Source organism: Diceros bicornis, chromosome 1 (assembly GCF_020826845.1).
Source record: "Diceros bicornis minor isolate mBicDic1 chromosome 1, mDicBic1.mat.cur, whole genome shotgun sequence".
Lineage (NCBI taxonomy): Eukaryota > Metazoa > Chordata > Mammalia > Perissodactyla > Rhinocerotidae > Diceros > Diceros bicornis.
Genome location: NC_080740.1, coordinates 1,160,911 through 1,179,527, shown reverse-complemented (window position 1 = coordinate 1,179,527; position 18,617 = coordinate 1,160,911). Strand labels below are relative to the sequence as shown.

The window sequence follows — 18,617 nt, the reverse complement described above, 5'->3', positions numbered from 1 at the left end:
TTGTGCTCTGCCTCTGCCTCGCTCCAGATTGCTGGTATCTCCTGGAAAGGAGCTTGTGCACGCATTGGAGCCCTTGGTTGGTTTTTTTTTCTGTCACCTTACATATTTACAAAAATTTTTTTCTTGTAATGAGAACTTTTAAGATTTACTCTCTTATCAACTTTAAAATATGCAAGGCACTATTATTAACTATAGTAATCATGCAATATATTACATCCCCTTGACTTATTTATTTTATAACTGGTAGTTTGTACATTTTAATCCCTGTCCTGCATTTCTCCCATCCCCCATCCCCTGCCTCTGGCAACCACCAATCTGTTCTCTGTATCTGAGTTCCTTTTTTGTTTTTCTAGATTCCACATATAAGTGAGATCAGACAGTATTTGTCTTTCTCTGACTTCTTTCACTTAGCATAATGCCCTGGAGGTCCATCCATGTTGTTGCAAATGGAAAGATTTCATTTTTATAGCTGAATAATATTACATTGCACGTGCATGTGTATACATATATATACACCACAACTTTATCCATTCATCTTTATTGAGTAGATTACACCTTGACAATGAAATAGATAGTTAGGAGTGGGAATGTTGGCATTTGAAATTTGGAGAGCAGGGATGGAATTGGATATTCTAGGTTATATATCTGTGGATGCTTATTGTCCTAGGAAGGTTTCCACACCATCTCCATATCCTCAAATCTTACAAACAAACAGATGTAGAATACTTTGTCATTATTTCAGCTGATACCACAGAGACGCCATGTTTCAGAGTTTCCCCAGGCAATATAGCAGAAGGATACTATTTCTAAATTCTGGCCAGAAATGAATGTTTTGTGAATGCTGAGAGGAAGACTCCCCTGAAGGTGACTATTCTGTATCATGTTTGTTGCTGGAAGATGACGAGGTGTGAGGGCCCTGGCGAGGAAGCACGACTTCATAATCATTCTCAGGGGTGCAGGAAGAGGGTCTCGTGAGGTACGTCGTCCTCAGAAGGGTGTATTCTGTTTCGGACCCGTCTCTGAACGGTCTCACTCTCTTTGTGATGGGGTCGATGTTCTCATAGCCATCTTCGTTGGAGCTCAGGGAGGCCCTCCGGTAGGGGCTGTGATTGATGATGGAGTAGCATACTTCTTCAGAGCCGCAGCCTTTCTCATTACCCTGTCCAGCACAAAGGAAAGAGAAGTCAAGGGTCCCAGATCATCGACCAAATTTGAACTCAGCGCCCCTACTCCTCTCTTGTCTGATGGTGGTCTCACATCTCAGGCACCCAAAGCCCTTTTTCCATCCCTGAGGTCTTAGAGACCTCATTTTAGCGACCCGTGCTGTGCTCCAAGCTACTTCTCATTCTGCTTTCATTTCGCGTCAAACAATAAAAGAGGAAAGAAGGACGCAGTTATCTTTATGAATGTCCAGAGAAAAGTAATTCTGTACTTCAGGTCATACACATTGAGACACAATATGCACAACAATCAGACCTCAATAAGTGATTAGTCAAGTTACGTAACAACAAATTTTCATAAGATAAAATACAATTAATAAAAGATAGAGTTGAAATACACTTTCAACTGCATAGACCATAAAAGAAAAATTAAAACATTAAGATACTACCTACTAATTAAATCAATAAAATGCTTGTGATGTAGTATTAAAAGGAATAAACATTTTTTCATATGTTTATTGATATTCACCATGTTTATAAATATAAATGCTAATTCCTGGACATAAAGATTGGAATAGAATGTGGAAAGCTACAAAGAATTGATGTTTTATGGTGTTCAGATTATAAATTTATTTGATTTCATTTATATTTGTTATAATAGTTTTGAAAATTCAATGATAGACTTCAGTAGAATTGGGACAACAATAAGAACTTGCCAATCATCTAAATCAGTTAAAATCTTTAAAAAATTTTTAAATCTTTCCATTTCTGCAATAAAATTGCCAAGGATATTATTTAAAATACGAAAGACTTTGACAAATCCATTCAGAAATTGCAAATAAAGACCTACAGCTACACTTATATAAAGTCATCTATATTTTGACATTTATCAGAAAAATGTAATAATTGTTTTTATTACCTGATCAGAAGTGGATGGAACTTCTTTGCCTGGAAGATAAAAATAAAAGGAAAGCAACCTAAGAGTTTTGACCACCACAGCTGAGCGTGGGGGAAGGTGAAAAGACGGAATGCAGGGATGAGAGTGCAGAGGCCTGCCATTCAGACTCTGGCATTATCCCCGTCACTGTCGAGGGTCTCGAGGCTGTATGACAAGATTGAGGGGAACACATGGCCAGGGGCAGCGTCAATCCTGTGTAAATGGTAACAACGCTGCGGAATAAAAGCGGATTTTGGAATTGGGTAGTAAAATTTTGTCCACAAACATGCTGTGACAACAGAGTATGGCAAGTATAAAGAAAGAATGATTATAGCTATGAATTTAGGATATAAATTTTATAAAAGTATCACAGGAAAATCACATAATTCTTCACGATGAAGAATTATAGAGCTAGGCACTGAAATAACAAGAGTAACTATTTCAAGTTATATCCACATATATAGACTCAGATTGATTACATCTGTGAATACTGAAACAATTTATATACATGTTAATCTGAGATGCACTAGTAATATTTTTAATAAACAAACTAGAATGAGGGAGGTCATAGAATACTAAATACTGCAAAAATCCCAGTTGATAAGAGGGACATTGACTGATTCTGAAATCTACAACCTAATAAGCTTGATAGCGATGCTTAGCAAAATCTTAGAATAAATTAAACAGACTCTGTAAAACAGCAGTATGTTAATAATTTCTAATAGCCAACAATTCTGTACAAATAAAAAGTCATGGTCAATGCGCTGATTTCAAATATGAACTGCTATGTATATTCATATAATCACATATCCTTATGAATACAATCATATGCAATGATTTACTTAAACAAATATGTTTTGATTTTAATATTGTTTCATAACCATAAACTGAGGGAATTATGTAGCCTGAATACAATTCAATTACAGCATTAGAGACAGCAGTTTGGAGAACCAAGTGTCAGTATGAAGAGCATGAAGAAAGCAAAGACTAGCAGGTGAAGTGGTTGCTGCCACTGGGGCTGAAGACGTTAAGATATTTAGGAATCAGCATATTTAGTCTCAGATTAAAAACATGGAACATGCCATCACTATGCTAAAGGTCGGTTGAATTAACATCCGGAGTAGACTCTTGTTTGAAGTTAGGGCGTTGATTGGAAAAGAATATGAGCTTAGAATCAGAACGGGAATATCTGAGCGAATTTCTGATAACTACAATTAACCTGAATCCCAGCCCCCAACAAGTCTCTTGTCAGGTGAGGCGCTCCCTCTGGTCTTGGATAACGAGGCTCTTCCTTCCTTGACTGAAAGCCCTGAGGAAGTTGTCGGGGGAAGAGAGAGAATTTCCCTCTGCCCTTTCCCTTAAGGTTCTTCTGGCTGGCCAAATAATTAACAAGACAGGTTAGCAGGAGAAAATAATACCAAGTTTAATAACATGTATACATGGGAGAAAGCAGGGACACTGCGTTTCTCCACACAATAGCAGAAATTCTCGTCCTAAATACCATGTTCAGCCAATGACAAAGGAGGATTTTGGGGGTGGAGGGAGTCAGTTACAGGAGATTACCACTAAAGCACAGTAAACAAGAGTAAGGTTTATTATGCAGATTTAAGGCCTCACCTTCCACATTGATAAGTCACTAGAAATGAGCTCATCCCCCTCTCTTCTCCAAACAGAGAGGGAGATACCTTTACAAATGGAGATTTCCCTTATAAATGTAAATGATTGTCTGGCAACTCCTCGCAGGGTCATCCAGAGAATGTGGCCAGAGAGACAGAACTTCTGATAAGAGGGGCTTGTTGGTGCCTTTCCTATTGTAACATTTACCCTATGTTATCTTTACAGCCATCATGATAGATCTGTTCCAGGAAGGAGCCACCATGTCAAATTCTTTAGGCAGTTAGTGGGGGAGGTCAAATGTCCCTAGAGAAAACAACCAAGGTAAAGAGATAGATTTCAGGGTGGCCAAATCTTGATCTCCCACAAAGTCATCTTGCAAAGGAAAGCCAACCAGTGTCCCTTACCAAGAACACATCACTATATTCAGACTGAAAATGAAAATCAGACACAAGCACACCCTCAAAATGAAGGAGATGATAATAGAAAGGGAATACTGACCTTTTTATTTATTTATTTTTATTTAATATTTATTCACCATCTGCCAAAATCAAACAAACAAAAGTGTGAATTCAGCAACACGTTGTTATTGAGTTGATTCTGTGAGTCTTAGACTATGAAGGAAAGCCTGCATACGTTATGGGACTGAATGAATGTCTAGATATTGGTGCACTTACCAGAAGGTCTGGGCTCAATATTGTAGCTCACAGAGCTGGGGCACTTCTAATCGTTAACTAGAGCGGCTGCCTAGAAACTGATCTCAGGAAGGGCCTGTACAAAGTGGCATTAGTGTTTCAGGTTGTAATAGTCTCCTATTGTTGCTGTAACAAATTACCACAAACCTGATGGCTTAAAACAACACATTTATTATCTTACAGTTCTGGAGATCAGAATTCTGAAATGAGTCTCACTGGGCTAAAATCAAGATGTTGACATGGCCGTATTCCTTTCTGCAGGCTCTAGGGGAGACTCTATTTCTTTGCCTTTTCCAGCTTCTAGAGGCTGCCCTCCTTCTTTGGATCATAGCCCCTCCATCTTCAATGCCCCAGTGTAAGAGCAGCAATGGCTGTTCGAGTTTTTCTCATGTTGTGTCACTCTGACATTGCCTCTTCTGCTTCCCCCTTCAGCTTTTAAGAACCTTTGTATTCACCTGGATAATCCAGGATACTCTTCCAATCTCAAGATCTTTAACTTAATCACATCTACAAAGTCTCTTTTGACGTTAAAAAAAAAAACAGATTCAAACTTGGATATCTTTTAGGGCCTTTATTCTGCTACCACACATGTATTCCTTGCTATAAAGGAAAATATCTAAAGATTTAGGGGTATAAGAATATCAAAGTGAATATACTAATCTAACCTTCTCATCCATCCCCCAACATCCCATAAAATGGCAAAGAAAGCCTTCCTTTCCCCAAGTCCATGAGATAAGACATTTGGTGAGCACTGCATTGTTTTCTGAAATGCAAATTCTACTTGCTGTTCATTTTTTGGTAAATCTGGTGTCCCTATTATGATTTGTAAGCCACTGGTAGACTGCGATTCAACCAAGTAAATGTGACTGAACTGCAGCTGTTGGTACCAGGAATGGTTGAAGTAACAAACTCCCAAGGGTCTGAGAATCTGGGCTTAGTCACACCATCTGCTTTGATTTAGAGGCAGAGTGGATCCCATCAGTATTGAAAAATGGGCACAAGAGGTCCAGAGCACACACGGCAAATGTTTATGGAAGTTGACCTCTGGTCACCTGAGTGGAGGAGGCCAGCCTAAAGGACTGCTCCAACAGGCCTTTTTGGACAGAACGAGGAATACAATATAAATAGGACATGATCCGATGGCTTCTGGAGCACATAAACAGAGAACATGATACATCACGACTTTAAATACATGGTTCAAGGGCTGATCAAAGGACCAAGGAAACGGCCCTGAAAGCATCTTTTTTGTACCTTAGCCCTCTACCCGGAGTGAGGAAAGTTTTTCCCGTGTGTATTTCACAATGTGTTGAAGGTCCATAAGGACATCTTGTGAGTGTCACCGTGACTTGAAAACGTGGGTGAAACAGATGTGTTGACCAAGTAATGGCACCATCACATTGGTTCTCCTAGCCTGCTCTGCTGGCATGGTCCACATGGAGAGTAAACAACAAACTCACTAATAGCAATATAACTTCCCCAAGGAAATCCAGAAAGCGATGATTTGAATATTGAGAAGATTCAGAAGTGGTGATTTTGGTCACTTCCCCATTTGATTTCCCCTTTCAATCTGTGTAAAGAAGGGTCTTGGACATTTTCACAAACTTAGTTAGATGGCAACTTCAATTGCATTTACTGCTGCAAATGAGGTCTGTTCGGGTGACTAAAGCAACATAATGCAGGCCTCTAACATGCGTGGAGGGACACCAGCATGGCTTCCCTGGTGTATCTCAGGGTTTATCAGTTTCTCTCTGTCAAAATCTGCTTTGCAGGAACATCGATCATTTCATGTATCCACAGGACACCACGATGGTGTACTCCACGGAGAACATAAGGCTGGAAGGTCCTGGTGAACAGGAAGGAGCAGGTACCCCAGGCGACTTTAAACACACAGCACACCAAGGGAAAACGAAGGGGCCTGCACTTCAGTGGAGTTTCTTGGGGTTTAGTAGTCTGAATTATTTCAAGATAACCCCATCCAAATCAGTTTGTGTCTCCTCTTCCTATAAAAGCAGTACTGTATTTGGTGAGTCTCTCAGAATGCGGGTGAGCCACAGAGAAAGACCCTCCTGTGATAGAGGATTAATAAAATACAACATTTGGTTCCATAAAAATGTTAATAGAATGAATGAACTCCACTAAAACTGATGAATCAAATAATAGGTGGAAAGTGTGCCTGCTTTCACACACACACACACGCAAACACACACATACATGATGTTAAGAATGAGCAAGAGGGCCGGCCCCGTGGCTTAGCGGTTAAGTGCGCGCGCTCCGCTGCTGGTGGCCCGGGTTCGGATCCCGGGTGCGCACCGACGCACTGCTTCTCCGGCCATGCTGAGGCCGCGTCCCACATACAGCAACTAGAAGGATGTGCAACTATGACATACAAGTATCTACTGGGGCTTTGGGGGGAAAAAAATAAATAAATAAAATCTTTAAAAAAAAAAAACAAGGAATGAGCAAGAGGGCATCACTACAGATCCAGCAAACATTAAATACACATAAGGGTATAATGAACAATTTTAAGCTTAGGACTTTGAAATTTTAATCAAAAAAGACAAATTTGATGAGAAATGTAACTTGCAAAGCTGACAAAATGAAACAGAAAACGTGAATAGTCCATAACTACAAAAGCATTTGCATTTGTATGTAAAAAAAGTTCTTCAGGGGCCCCTAGTGGCACAAGCAGTTAAGTGTGTGTGCTCCACTGCAGCGGCCCAGGGTTCGCCAGTTCGGATCCTGGGCGCACACCGACGCACCACTTGGCAAGCCATGCTGTGGCGGTGTCCCATATAAAGTGGAGGAAGATGGGCATGGATGTTAGCCCAGGGCCAGTCTTCCTCAGCAAAAAGAGGAGGATTGCCAGATGTTAGCTCAGGGCTGATCTTCCTCACACACACACAAAAAAAGTTCTTCACAATAAATATAATTTCCCCAGATGGCTTCATCAGAAAATTCTACCAAAGATTAGAAGGAGAAATAAGATTAAGCACACATAAACTCTTCAAGAGAGTAGAAATATAGGCAGGGTCACTGAAGAGGCCGGCAGTTTAGGTACACCCAAGAAAGGGGGGTGTCACATAGTAGAGAGTAGCCAGGATAAGGATCCAGACAGTAGAGTGTGGGATCAAAAGAAGGGAGGAGGGAACAGTTTCAGGAGGAGATGCTGAGAGCATTTGCAAGTGCTGGAGAGAGGGCGCTGACAGAAGATGGAGACTGTCCTTCAGAGCCCTGGTAGCGACGTTTGGGCAGAGGCGCTTGACTGTTTTGAACACCATCCTCTGTTAGAAGTGCACTTTATGCCATGGTTTAGTACAACCATGTACGCGTATATAGAACAATTTTATATGTGATGCACTGTGATGCTTTTTGTGTGTGTTACTCTCTTCATGGTTGTGATGATGTCTGGTGACATACATGTATGTTACGGGCCCCGGAACACGCTCGGGGGAGGGTACCAGAAGCTGCGGGAGCGGAGAGGTGACTGGGACGAGCGGGGTTCCAACCAACGAGGAGCCACAGCTCTTTCAAGAAGCTGTGAGGGGAGCAGACAGCTGAACAACAGTGATGAGAAACAGTCAGTCTCCTTTGCACGTGCTTGTCCCCAGGGACCGAGCAGTGTTATTTATCATCGTCCACTGTGAATAATTACACAATTACTGCCCCTAGACACCACGTCCCATAGAGCACATTAGTACCCCTAGACACCACGTCCCACAGAGCACATTAGTACCCCTAGACACCATGCCCAATAGTGCACATTACTACCCCTAGACACCACGTCCAATAGAGCACATTACTACCCCTAGACACCACGTCCCACAGAGCACATTACTACCCCTAGACACCATGCCCAATAGTGCACATTACTACCCCTAGACACCACGTCCAATAGAGCACATTACTACCCCTAGACACCACGTCCCACAGAGCACATTACTACCCCTAGACACCACGTCCCACAGAGCACATTACTACCCCTAGACACCACGTCCCATAGAGCACATTACTACCCCTAGACACCACGTCCCACAGAGCACATTACTACCCCTAGACACCACGTCCCACAGAGCACATTACTATCCCTAGACACCACGTCCCACAGAGCACATTACTACCCCTAGACACCACGTCCCACAGAGCACATTACTACCCCTAGACACCACGTCCCACAGAGCACATTACTACCCCTAGACACCACGTCCCATAGAGCACATTACTACCCCTAGACACCACGTCCCATAGAGCACATTACTATCCCTAGACACCACGTCCCACAGAGCACATTACTACCCCTAGACACCACGTCCCACAGAGCACATTACTACCCCTAGACACCACGTCCCACAGAGCACATTACTACCCCTAGACACCACGTCCCATAGAGCACATTACTACCCCTAGACACCACGTCCCACAGAGCACATTACTACCCCTAGACACCACGACCCACAGAGCACATTACTACCCCTAGACACCACGTCCCACAGAGCACATTACTACCCCTAGACACCACGTCCCACAGAGCACATTACTACCCCTAGACACCACGTCCCACAGAGCACATTACTACCCCTAGACACCACGTCCCATAGAGCACATTACTACCCCTAGACACCACGTCCCATAGAGCACATTACTACCCCTAGACACCACGTCCCACAGAGCACATTACTACACATAGACACCACGTCCCATAGAGCACATTACTACCCCTAGACACCACGTCCCATAGAGCACATTACTACACATAGACACCACGTCCCACAGAGCACATTACTACCCATGGACACCACGTCCCATAGAGCACATTACTACCCCTAGACACCACGTCCCACAGAGCACATTACTACCCCTAGACACCACCTCAAGTAGAGCACATTACTACCCCTAGACACCACGTCCCACAGAGCACATTACTACCCCTAGACACCACGTCCCACAGAGCACATCACTACCCCTAGACACCACGTCCCACAGAGCACATTACTACCCCTAGACACCACGTCCCACAGAGCACATTACTACCCCTAGACACCACGTCCCACAGAGCACATTACTACACATAGACACCACGTCCCACAGAGCACATTACTACCCCTAGACACCACGTCCCACAGAGCACATTACTACCCCTAGACACCACGTCCCATAGAGCACATTACTACCCCTAGACACCACGTCCCATAGAGCACATTACTACCCCTAGACACCACGTCCCATAGAGCACATTACTACCCCTAGACACCACGTCCCACAGAGCACATTACTACCCCTAGACACCACGTCCCATAGAGCACATTACTACCCCTAGACACCACGTCCCACAGAGCACATTACTACCCCTAGACACCACGTCCCACAGAGCACATTACTACCCCTAGACACCACGTCCCATAGAGCACATTACTACCCCTAGACACCACGTCCCACAGAGCACATTACTACCCCTAGACACCACGTCCCATAGAGCACATTACTACCCCTAGACACCACGTCCCACAGAGCACATTACTACCCCTAGACACCACGTCCCATAGAGCACATTACTACCCCTAGACACCACGTCCCACAGAGCACATTACTACCCCTAGACACCACGTCCCATAGAGCACATTACTACCCCTAGACACCACGTCCCACAGAGCACATTACTACCCCTAGACACCACGTCCCACAGAGCACATTACTACCCCTAGACACCACGTCCCACAGAGCACATTACTACCCCTAGACACCACGTCCCATAGAGCACATTACTACCCCTAGACACCATGCCCAATAGTGCACATTACTACACATAGACACCACGTCCCATAGAGCACATTACTACCCCTAGACACCACGTCCCACAGAGCACATTACTACACATAGACACCACGTCCCATAGAGCACATTACTACCCCTAGACACCACGTCCCACAGAGCACATCACTACCCCTAGACACCACGTCCCACAGAGCACATTACTACCCCTAGACACCACGTCCCATAGAGCACATTACTACCCCTAGACACCACGTCCCACAGAGCACATTACTACACATAGACACCACGTCCCATAGAGCACATTACTACCCCTAGACACCACGTCCCACAGAGCACATCACTACCCCTAGACACCACGTCCCACAGAGCACATTACTACCCCTAGACACCACGTCCCACAGAGCACATTACTACCCCTAGACACCACGTCCCATAGAGCACATTACTACCCCTAGACACCATGCCCAATAGTGCACATTACTACACATAGACACCACGTCCCATAGAGCACATTACTACCCCTAGACACCACGTCCCACAGAGCACATTACTACACATAGACACCACGTCCCATAGAGCACATTACTACCCCTAGACACCACGTCCCACAGAGCACATCACTACCCCTAGACACCACGTCCCACAGAGCACATTGCTACCCCTAGACACCACGTCCCACAGAGCACATTGCTACCCCTAGACACCACGTCCCACAGAGCACATTACTACACATAGACACCACGTCCCACAGAGCACATTAGTACACATAGACACCACGTCCCACAGAGCACATTAGTACACATAGACACCACGTCCCATAGAGCACATTACTACCCCTAGACACCACGTCCCATAGAGCACATCACTACCCCTAGACACCACGTCCCATAGAGCACATCACTACCCCTAGACACCACGTCCCACAGAGCACATCACTACCCCTAGACACCACGTCCCACAGAGCACATCACTACCCCTAGACACCACGTCCCATAGAGCACATTACTACCCCTAGACACCACGTCCCACAGAGCACATCACTACCCCTAGACACCACGTCCCATAGAGCACATTACTACCTCTAGACACCACGTCCCACAGAGCACATTACTACCCCTAGACACCACGTCCCATAGAGCACATTACTACCCCTAGACACCACGTCCCATAGAGCACATTGCTACCCCTAGACACCACGTCACACAGAGCACATTACTACACATAGACACCACGTCCCATAGAGCACATCACTACCTCTAGACACCACGTCCCACAGAGCACATCACTACCCCTAGACACCACGTCCCATAGAGCACATTACTACCCCTAGACACCACGTCCCACAGAGCACATCACTACCCCTAGACACCACGTCCCACAGAGCACATCACTACCCCTAGACACCACGTCCCATAGAGCACATTACTACCCCTAGACACCACGTCCCACAGAGCACATCACTACCCCTAGACACCAGGTCCCATAGAGCACATTACTACCCCTAGACACCACGTCCCATAGAGCACATCACTACCCCTAGACACCACGTCCCATAGAGCACATCACTACCCCTAGACACCACGTCCCACAGAGCACATCACTACCCCTAGACACCACGTCCCACAGAGCACATCACTACCCCTAGACACCACGTCCCATAGAGCACATTACTACCCCTAGACACCACGTCCCACAGAGCACATCACTACCCCTAGACACCACGTCCCATAGAGCACATTACTACCTCTAGACACCACGTCCCACAGAGCACATTACTACCCCTAGACACCACGTCCCATAGAGCACATTACTACCCCTAGACACCACGTCCCATAGAGCACATTGCTACCCCTAGACACCACGTCCCACAGAGCACATTACTACACATAGACACCACGTCCCATAGAGCACATTACTACCTCTAGACACCACGTCCCACAGAGCACATTAGTACACATAGACACCACGTCCCACAGAGCACATTACTACCCCTAGACACCACGTCCCATAGAGCACATCACTACCCCTAGACACCACGTCCCATAGAGCACATCACTACCCCTAGACACCACGTCCCACAGAGCACATCACTACCCCTAGACACCACGTCCCATAGAGCACATTACTACCTCTAGACACCACGTCCCACAGAGCACATTACTACCCCTAGACACCACGTCCCATAGAGCACATTACTACCCCTAGACACCACGTCCCATAGAGCACATTGCTACCCCTAGACACCACGTCCCACAGAGCACATTACTACACATAGACACCACGTCCCATAGAGCACATTACTACCTCTAGACACCACGTCCCACAGAGCACATTAGTACACATAGACACCACGTCCCACAGAGCACATTACTACCCCTAGACACCACGTCCCATAGAGCACATCACTACCCCTAGACACCACGTCCCATAGAGCACATCACTACCCCTAGACACCACGTCCCACAGAGCACATCACTACCCCTAGACACCACGTCCCACAGAGCACATCACTACCCCTAGACACCACGTCCCATAGAGCACATTACTACCCCTAGACACCACGTCCCACAGAGCACATCACTACCCCTAGACACCACGTCCCATAGAGCACATTACTACCTCTAGACACCACGTCCCACAGAGCACATTACTACCCCTAGACACCACGTCCCATAGAGCACATTACTACCCCTAGACACCACGTCCCATAGAGCACATTGCTACCCCTAGACACCACGTCCCACAGAGCACATTACTACACATAGACACCACGTCCCATAGAGCACATCACTACCTCTAGACACCACGTCCCACAGAGCACATCACTACCCCTAGACACCACGTCCCATAGAGCACATTACTACCCCTAGACACCACGTCCCACAGAGCACATCACTACCCCTAGACACCACGTCCCACAGAGCACATCACTACCCCTAGACACCACGTCCCATAGAGCACATTACTACCCCTAGACACCACGTCCCACAGAGCACATCACTACCCCTAGACACCACGTCCCATAGAGCACATTACTACCTCTAGACACCACGTCCCACAGAGCACATTACTACCCCTAGACACCACGTCCCATAGAGCACATTACTACCCCTACACACCACGTCCCATAGAGCACATTGCTACCCCTAGACACCACGTCCCACAGAGCACATTGCTACCCCTAGACACCACGTCCCATAGAGCACATTACTACCTCTAGACACCACGTCCCACAGAGCACATTACTACCCCTAGACACCACGTCCCATAGAGCACATTACTACCCCTAGACACCACGTCCCACAGAGCACATCACTACCCCTAGACACCACGTCCCATAGAGCACATTACTACCTCTAGACACCACGTCCCACAGAGCACATTACTACCCCTAGACACCACGTCCCACAGAGCACATTACTACACATAGACACCACGTCCCACAGAGCACATTACTACCCCTAGACACCACGTCCCACAGAGCACATTACTACCCCTAGACACCACGTCCCATAGAGCACATTACTACCCCTAGACACCACGTCCCATAGAGCACATTACTACCCCTAGACACCACGTCCCACAGAGCACATTACTACCCCTAGACACCACGTCCCATAGAGCACATTACTACCCCTAGACACCACGTCCCATAGAGCACATTACTACCCCTAGACACCACGTCCCATAGAGCACATTACTACCCCTAGACACCACGTCCCACAGAGCACATTACTACCCCTAGACACCACGTCCAACAGAGCACATTACTACCCCTAGACACCACGTCCCACAGAGCACATTACTACCCCTAGACACCACGTCCCACAGAGCACATTACTACCCCTAGACACCACGTCCCACAGAGCACATTACTACCCCTAGACACCACGTCCCACAGAGCACATTACTACCCCTAGACACCACGTCCCATAGAGCACATTAGTACCCCTAGACACCACGTCCCACAGAGCACATTAGTACCCCTAGACACCACGTCCCACAGAGCACATTACTACCCCTAGACACCACGTCCCACAGAGCACATTAGTACCCCTAGACACCACGTCCCACAGAGCACATTACTACCCCTAGACACCACGTCCCACAGAGCACATTAGTACCCCTAGACACCACGTCCCACAGAGCACATTACTACCCCTAGACACCACGTCCCACAGAGCACATTACTACCTCTAGACACCACGTCCCACAGAGCACATTACTACCCCTACACAGCACGTCCCACAGAGCACATTAGTACCCCTAGACACCACGTCCCACAGAGCACATTACTACCCCTAGACACCACGTCCCACAGAGCACATTACTACCCCTAGACACCACGTCCCATAGAGCACATTACTACCCCTAGACACCACGTCCCACAGAGCACATTACTACCCCTAGACACCACGTCCCACAGAGCACATTACTACCCCTAGACACCACGTCCCATAGAGCACATTACTACCCCTAGACACCACGTCCCACAGAGCACATTACTACCCCTAGACACCACGTCCCACAGAGCACATTAGTACCCCTAGACACCACGTCCCACAGAGCACATTACTACCCCTAGACACCACGTCCCACAGAGCACATTACTACGCCTAGACACCACGTCCCACAGAGCACATTACTACCCCTAGACACCACGTCCCACAGAGCACATTACTACGCCTAGACACCACGTCCCATAGAGCACATTACTACCCCTAGACACCACGTCCCACAGAGCACATTACTACCCCTAGACACCACGTCCCACAGAGCACATTACTACCCCTAGACACCACGTCCCACAGAGCACATTACTACCCCTAGACACCACGTCCCATAGAGCACATTACTACCCCTAGACACCACGTCCAATAGAGCACATTACTACCCCTAGACACCACGTCCCACAGAGCACATTACTACCCCTAGACACCACGTCCCACAGAGCACATTACTACACATAGACACCACGTCCCACAGAGCACATTACTACCCCTAGACACCACGTCCCACAGAGCACATTACTACCCCTAGACACCACGTTCCATAGAGCACATTAGTACCCCTAGACACCACGTCCCACAGAGCACATTAGTACCCCTAGACACCACGTCCCACAGAGCACATTACTACCCCTAGACACCACGTCCCACAGAGCACATTAGTACCCCTAGACACCACGTCCCACAGAGCACATTACTACCCCTAGACACCACGTCCCACAGAGCACATTAGTACCCCTAGACACCACGTCCCACAGAGCACATTACTACCCCTAGACACCACGTCCCACAGAGCACATTACTACCCCTAGACACCACGTCCCACAGAGCACATTACTACCCCTACACAGCACGTCCCACAGAGCACATTAGTACCCCTAGACACCACGTCCCACAGAGCACATTACTACCCCTAGACACCACGTCCCACAGAGCACATTACTACCCTTAGACACCACGTCCCATAGAGCACATTACTACCCCTAGACACCACGTCCAATAGAGCACATTACTACCCCTAGACACCACGTCCCACAGAGCACATTACTACCCCTAGACACCACGTCCCACAGAGCACATTACTACACATAGACACCACGTCCCACAGAGCACATTACTACCCCTAGACACCACGTCCCACAGAGCACATTACTACCCCTAGACACCACGTCCCATAGAGCACATTACTACCCCTAGACACCACGTCCAATAGAGCACATTACTACCCCTAGACACCACGTCCCACAGAGCACATTACTACCCTTAGACACCACGTCCCACAGAGCACATTACTACACATAGACACCACGTCCCACAGAGCACATTACTACCCCTAGACACCACGTCCCATAGAGCACATTACTACCCCTAGACACCACGTCCAATAGAGCACATTACTACCCCTAGACACCACGTCCCACAGAGCACATTACTACACATAGACACCACGTCCCATAGAGCACATTGCTACCCCTAGACACCACGTCCAATAGAGCACATTACTACCCCTAGACACCACGTCCCACAGAGCACATTAGTACCCCTAGACACCACGTCCCACAGAGCACATTACTACCCCTAGACACCACGTCCCATAGAGCACATTACTACCCCTAGACACCACGTCCCATAGAGCACATTACTACCCCTAGACACCACGTCCAATAGAGCACATTACTACCCCTGGACACCACGTCCCACAGAGCACATTACTACCCCTGGACACCACGTCCCATAGAGCACATTACTACCCCTAGACACCACGTCCAATAGAGCACATTACTACCCCTAGACACCACGTCCCATAGAGCACATTACTACCCCTAGACACCACGTCCCACAGAGCACATTACTACACCTACACAGCACGTCCCACAGAGCACATTACTACCCCTAGACACCACGTCCCACAGAGCACATTACTACCCCTAGACACCACGTCCCACAGAGCACATTACTACCCCTAGACACCACGTCCCACAGAGCACATTACTACCCCTAGACACCACGTCCCACAGAGCACATTACTACCCCTACACAGCACGTCCCACAGAGCACATTACTACCCCTAGACACCACGTCCCATAGAGCACATTACTACCCCTAGACACCACGTCCCACAGAGCACATTACTACCCCTAGACACCACGTCCCACAGAGCACATTGCTACCCCTAGACACCACGTCCCATAGAGCACATTACTACCCCTAGACACCACGTCCCACTGAGCACATTACTACCCCTAGACACCACGTCCCACTGAGCACATTACTACCCCTAGACACCACGTCCCACAGAGCACATTACTACCCCTAGACACCACGTCCCATAGAGCACATTACTACACCTACACAGCACGTCCCATAGAGCACATTACTACCCCTAGACACCACGTCCCACAGGGCACATTACTACCCCTAGACACCACGTCCCACAGAGCACATTACTACACCTAGACACCACGTCCCACAGAGCACATTACTACACCTACACAGCACGTCCCATAGAGCACATTACTACACCTACACAGCACGTCCCATAGGGCACATTACTACCCCTAGACACCACGTCCCACAGGGCACATTACTACCCCTAGACACCACGTCCCACAGAGCACATGACTACCCCTAGACACCACGTCCCACAGAGCACATTAGTACCCCTAGACACCACGTCCCATAGAGCCCATTACTACCCCTAGACACCACGTCCCACAGAGCACATTACTACCCCTAGACACCACGTCCCATAGAGCACATTACTACCCCTAGACACCACGTCCCATAGAGCACATTACTACCCCTAGACACCACGTCCCATAGGGCACATTACTACCCCTAGACACCACGTCCAATAGAGCACATTACTACCCCTAGACACCACGTCCCACAGAGCACATTACTACCCCTAGACACCACGTCCCACAGAGCACATTACTACCCCTAGACACCATGTCCCATAGAGCACATTACTACCCCTAGACACCACGTCCCACAGAGCACATTACTACCCCTAGACACCACGTCCCACAGAGCACATTACTACCCCTAGACACCACGTCCCATAGAGCACATTACTACCCCTAGACACCACGTCCCATAGAGCACATTACTACCCCTAGACACCACGTCCCATAGAGCACATTACTACCCCTAGACACCACGTCCCACAGAGCACATTACTACCCCTAGACACCACGTCTCACAGAGCACATTACTACACATAGACACCACGTCACACAGAGCACATTACTACCCCTAGACACCACGTCCCACAGAGCACATTACTACCCCTAGACACCATGCCCAATAGAGCACATTACTACCCCTAGACACCACGTCTCATAGAGCACATTACTACCCCTAGACACCACGTCCCATAGAGCACATTACTACCCCTAGACACCACGTCCCACAGAGCACATTACTACCCCTAGACACCACGTCCCACAGAGCACATTACTACCCCTAGACACCACGTCCCACAGAGCACATTACTACCCCTAGACACCACGTCCCATAGAGCACATTACTACCCCTAGACACCACGTCCCACAGAGCACATTACTACCCCTAGACATCACGTCCCATAGAGCACATTACTACCCCTAGACACCACGTCCCATAGAGCACATTACTACCCCAAGACACCACGTCCCATAGAGCACATTACTACCCCTAGACACCACGTCCCACAGAGCACATTACTACCCCTAGACACCACGTCCCATAGAGCCCATTACTACCCCTAGACACCACGTCCCATAGAGCACATTACTACCCCTAGACACCACGTCCCACAGAGCACATTACTACCCCTAGACACCACGTCCCACAGAGCACATTACTACCCCTAGACACCACGTCCCACAGAGCACATTACTACACATAGACACCACGTCCCACAGAGCACATTACTACCCCTAGACACCAC

The 18,617-nt window shown here is 47.6% G+C and overlaps 1 protein-coding gene across 2 annotated transcripts in view; it reads right to left on the bottom strand.

Moving 5' to 3' along the window:
- Positions 1-410: 410 nt before the first annotated feature.
- Positions 411-18,617, bottom strand: part of GCSAML (germinal center associated signaling and motility like) — a 95,997-nt gene continuing 77,790 nt past the window's right edge. Inside the window, exons 3-4 of one of the 2 annotated variants that reach the window (XM_058555674.1) lie at positions 2,080-2,108; positions 411-1,159 (exon numbers count right to left, since the gene is read on the bottom strand). In XM_058555674.1, coding sequence (XP_058411657.1) covers positions 869-1,159; positions 2,080-2,108 — 320 coding nt within the window. In that variant the 3' untranslated portion in view covers positions 411-868. The remainder of the gene's footprint in view (positions 1,160-2,079; positions 2,109-18,617) is intronic. The other variant, XM_058555617.1, reaches the window with a different exon arrangement.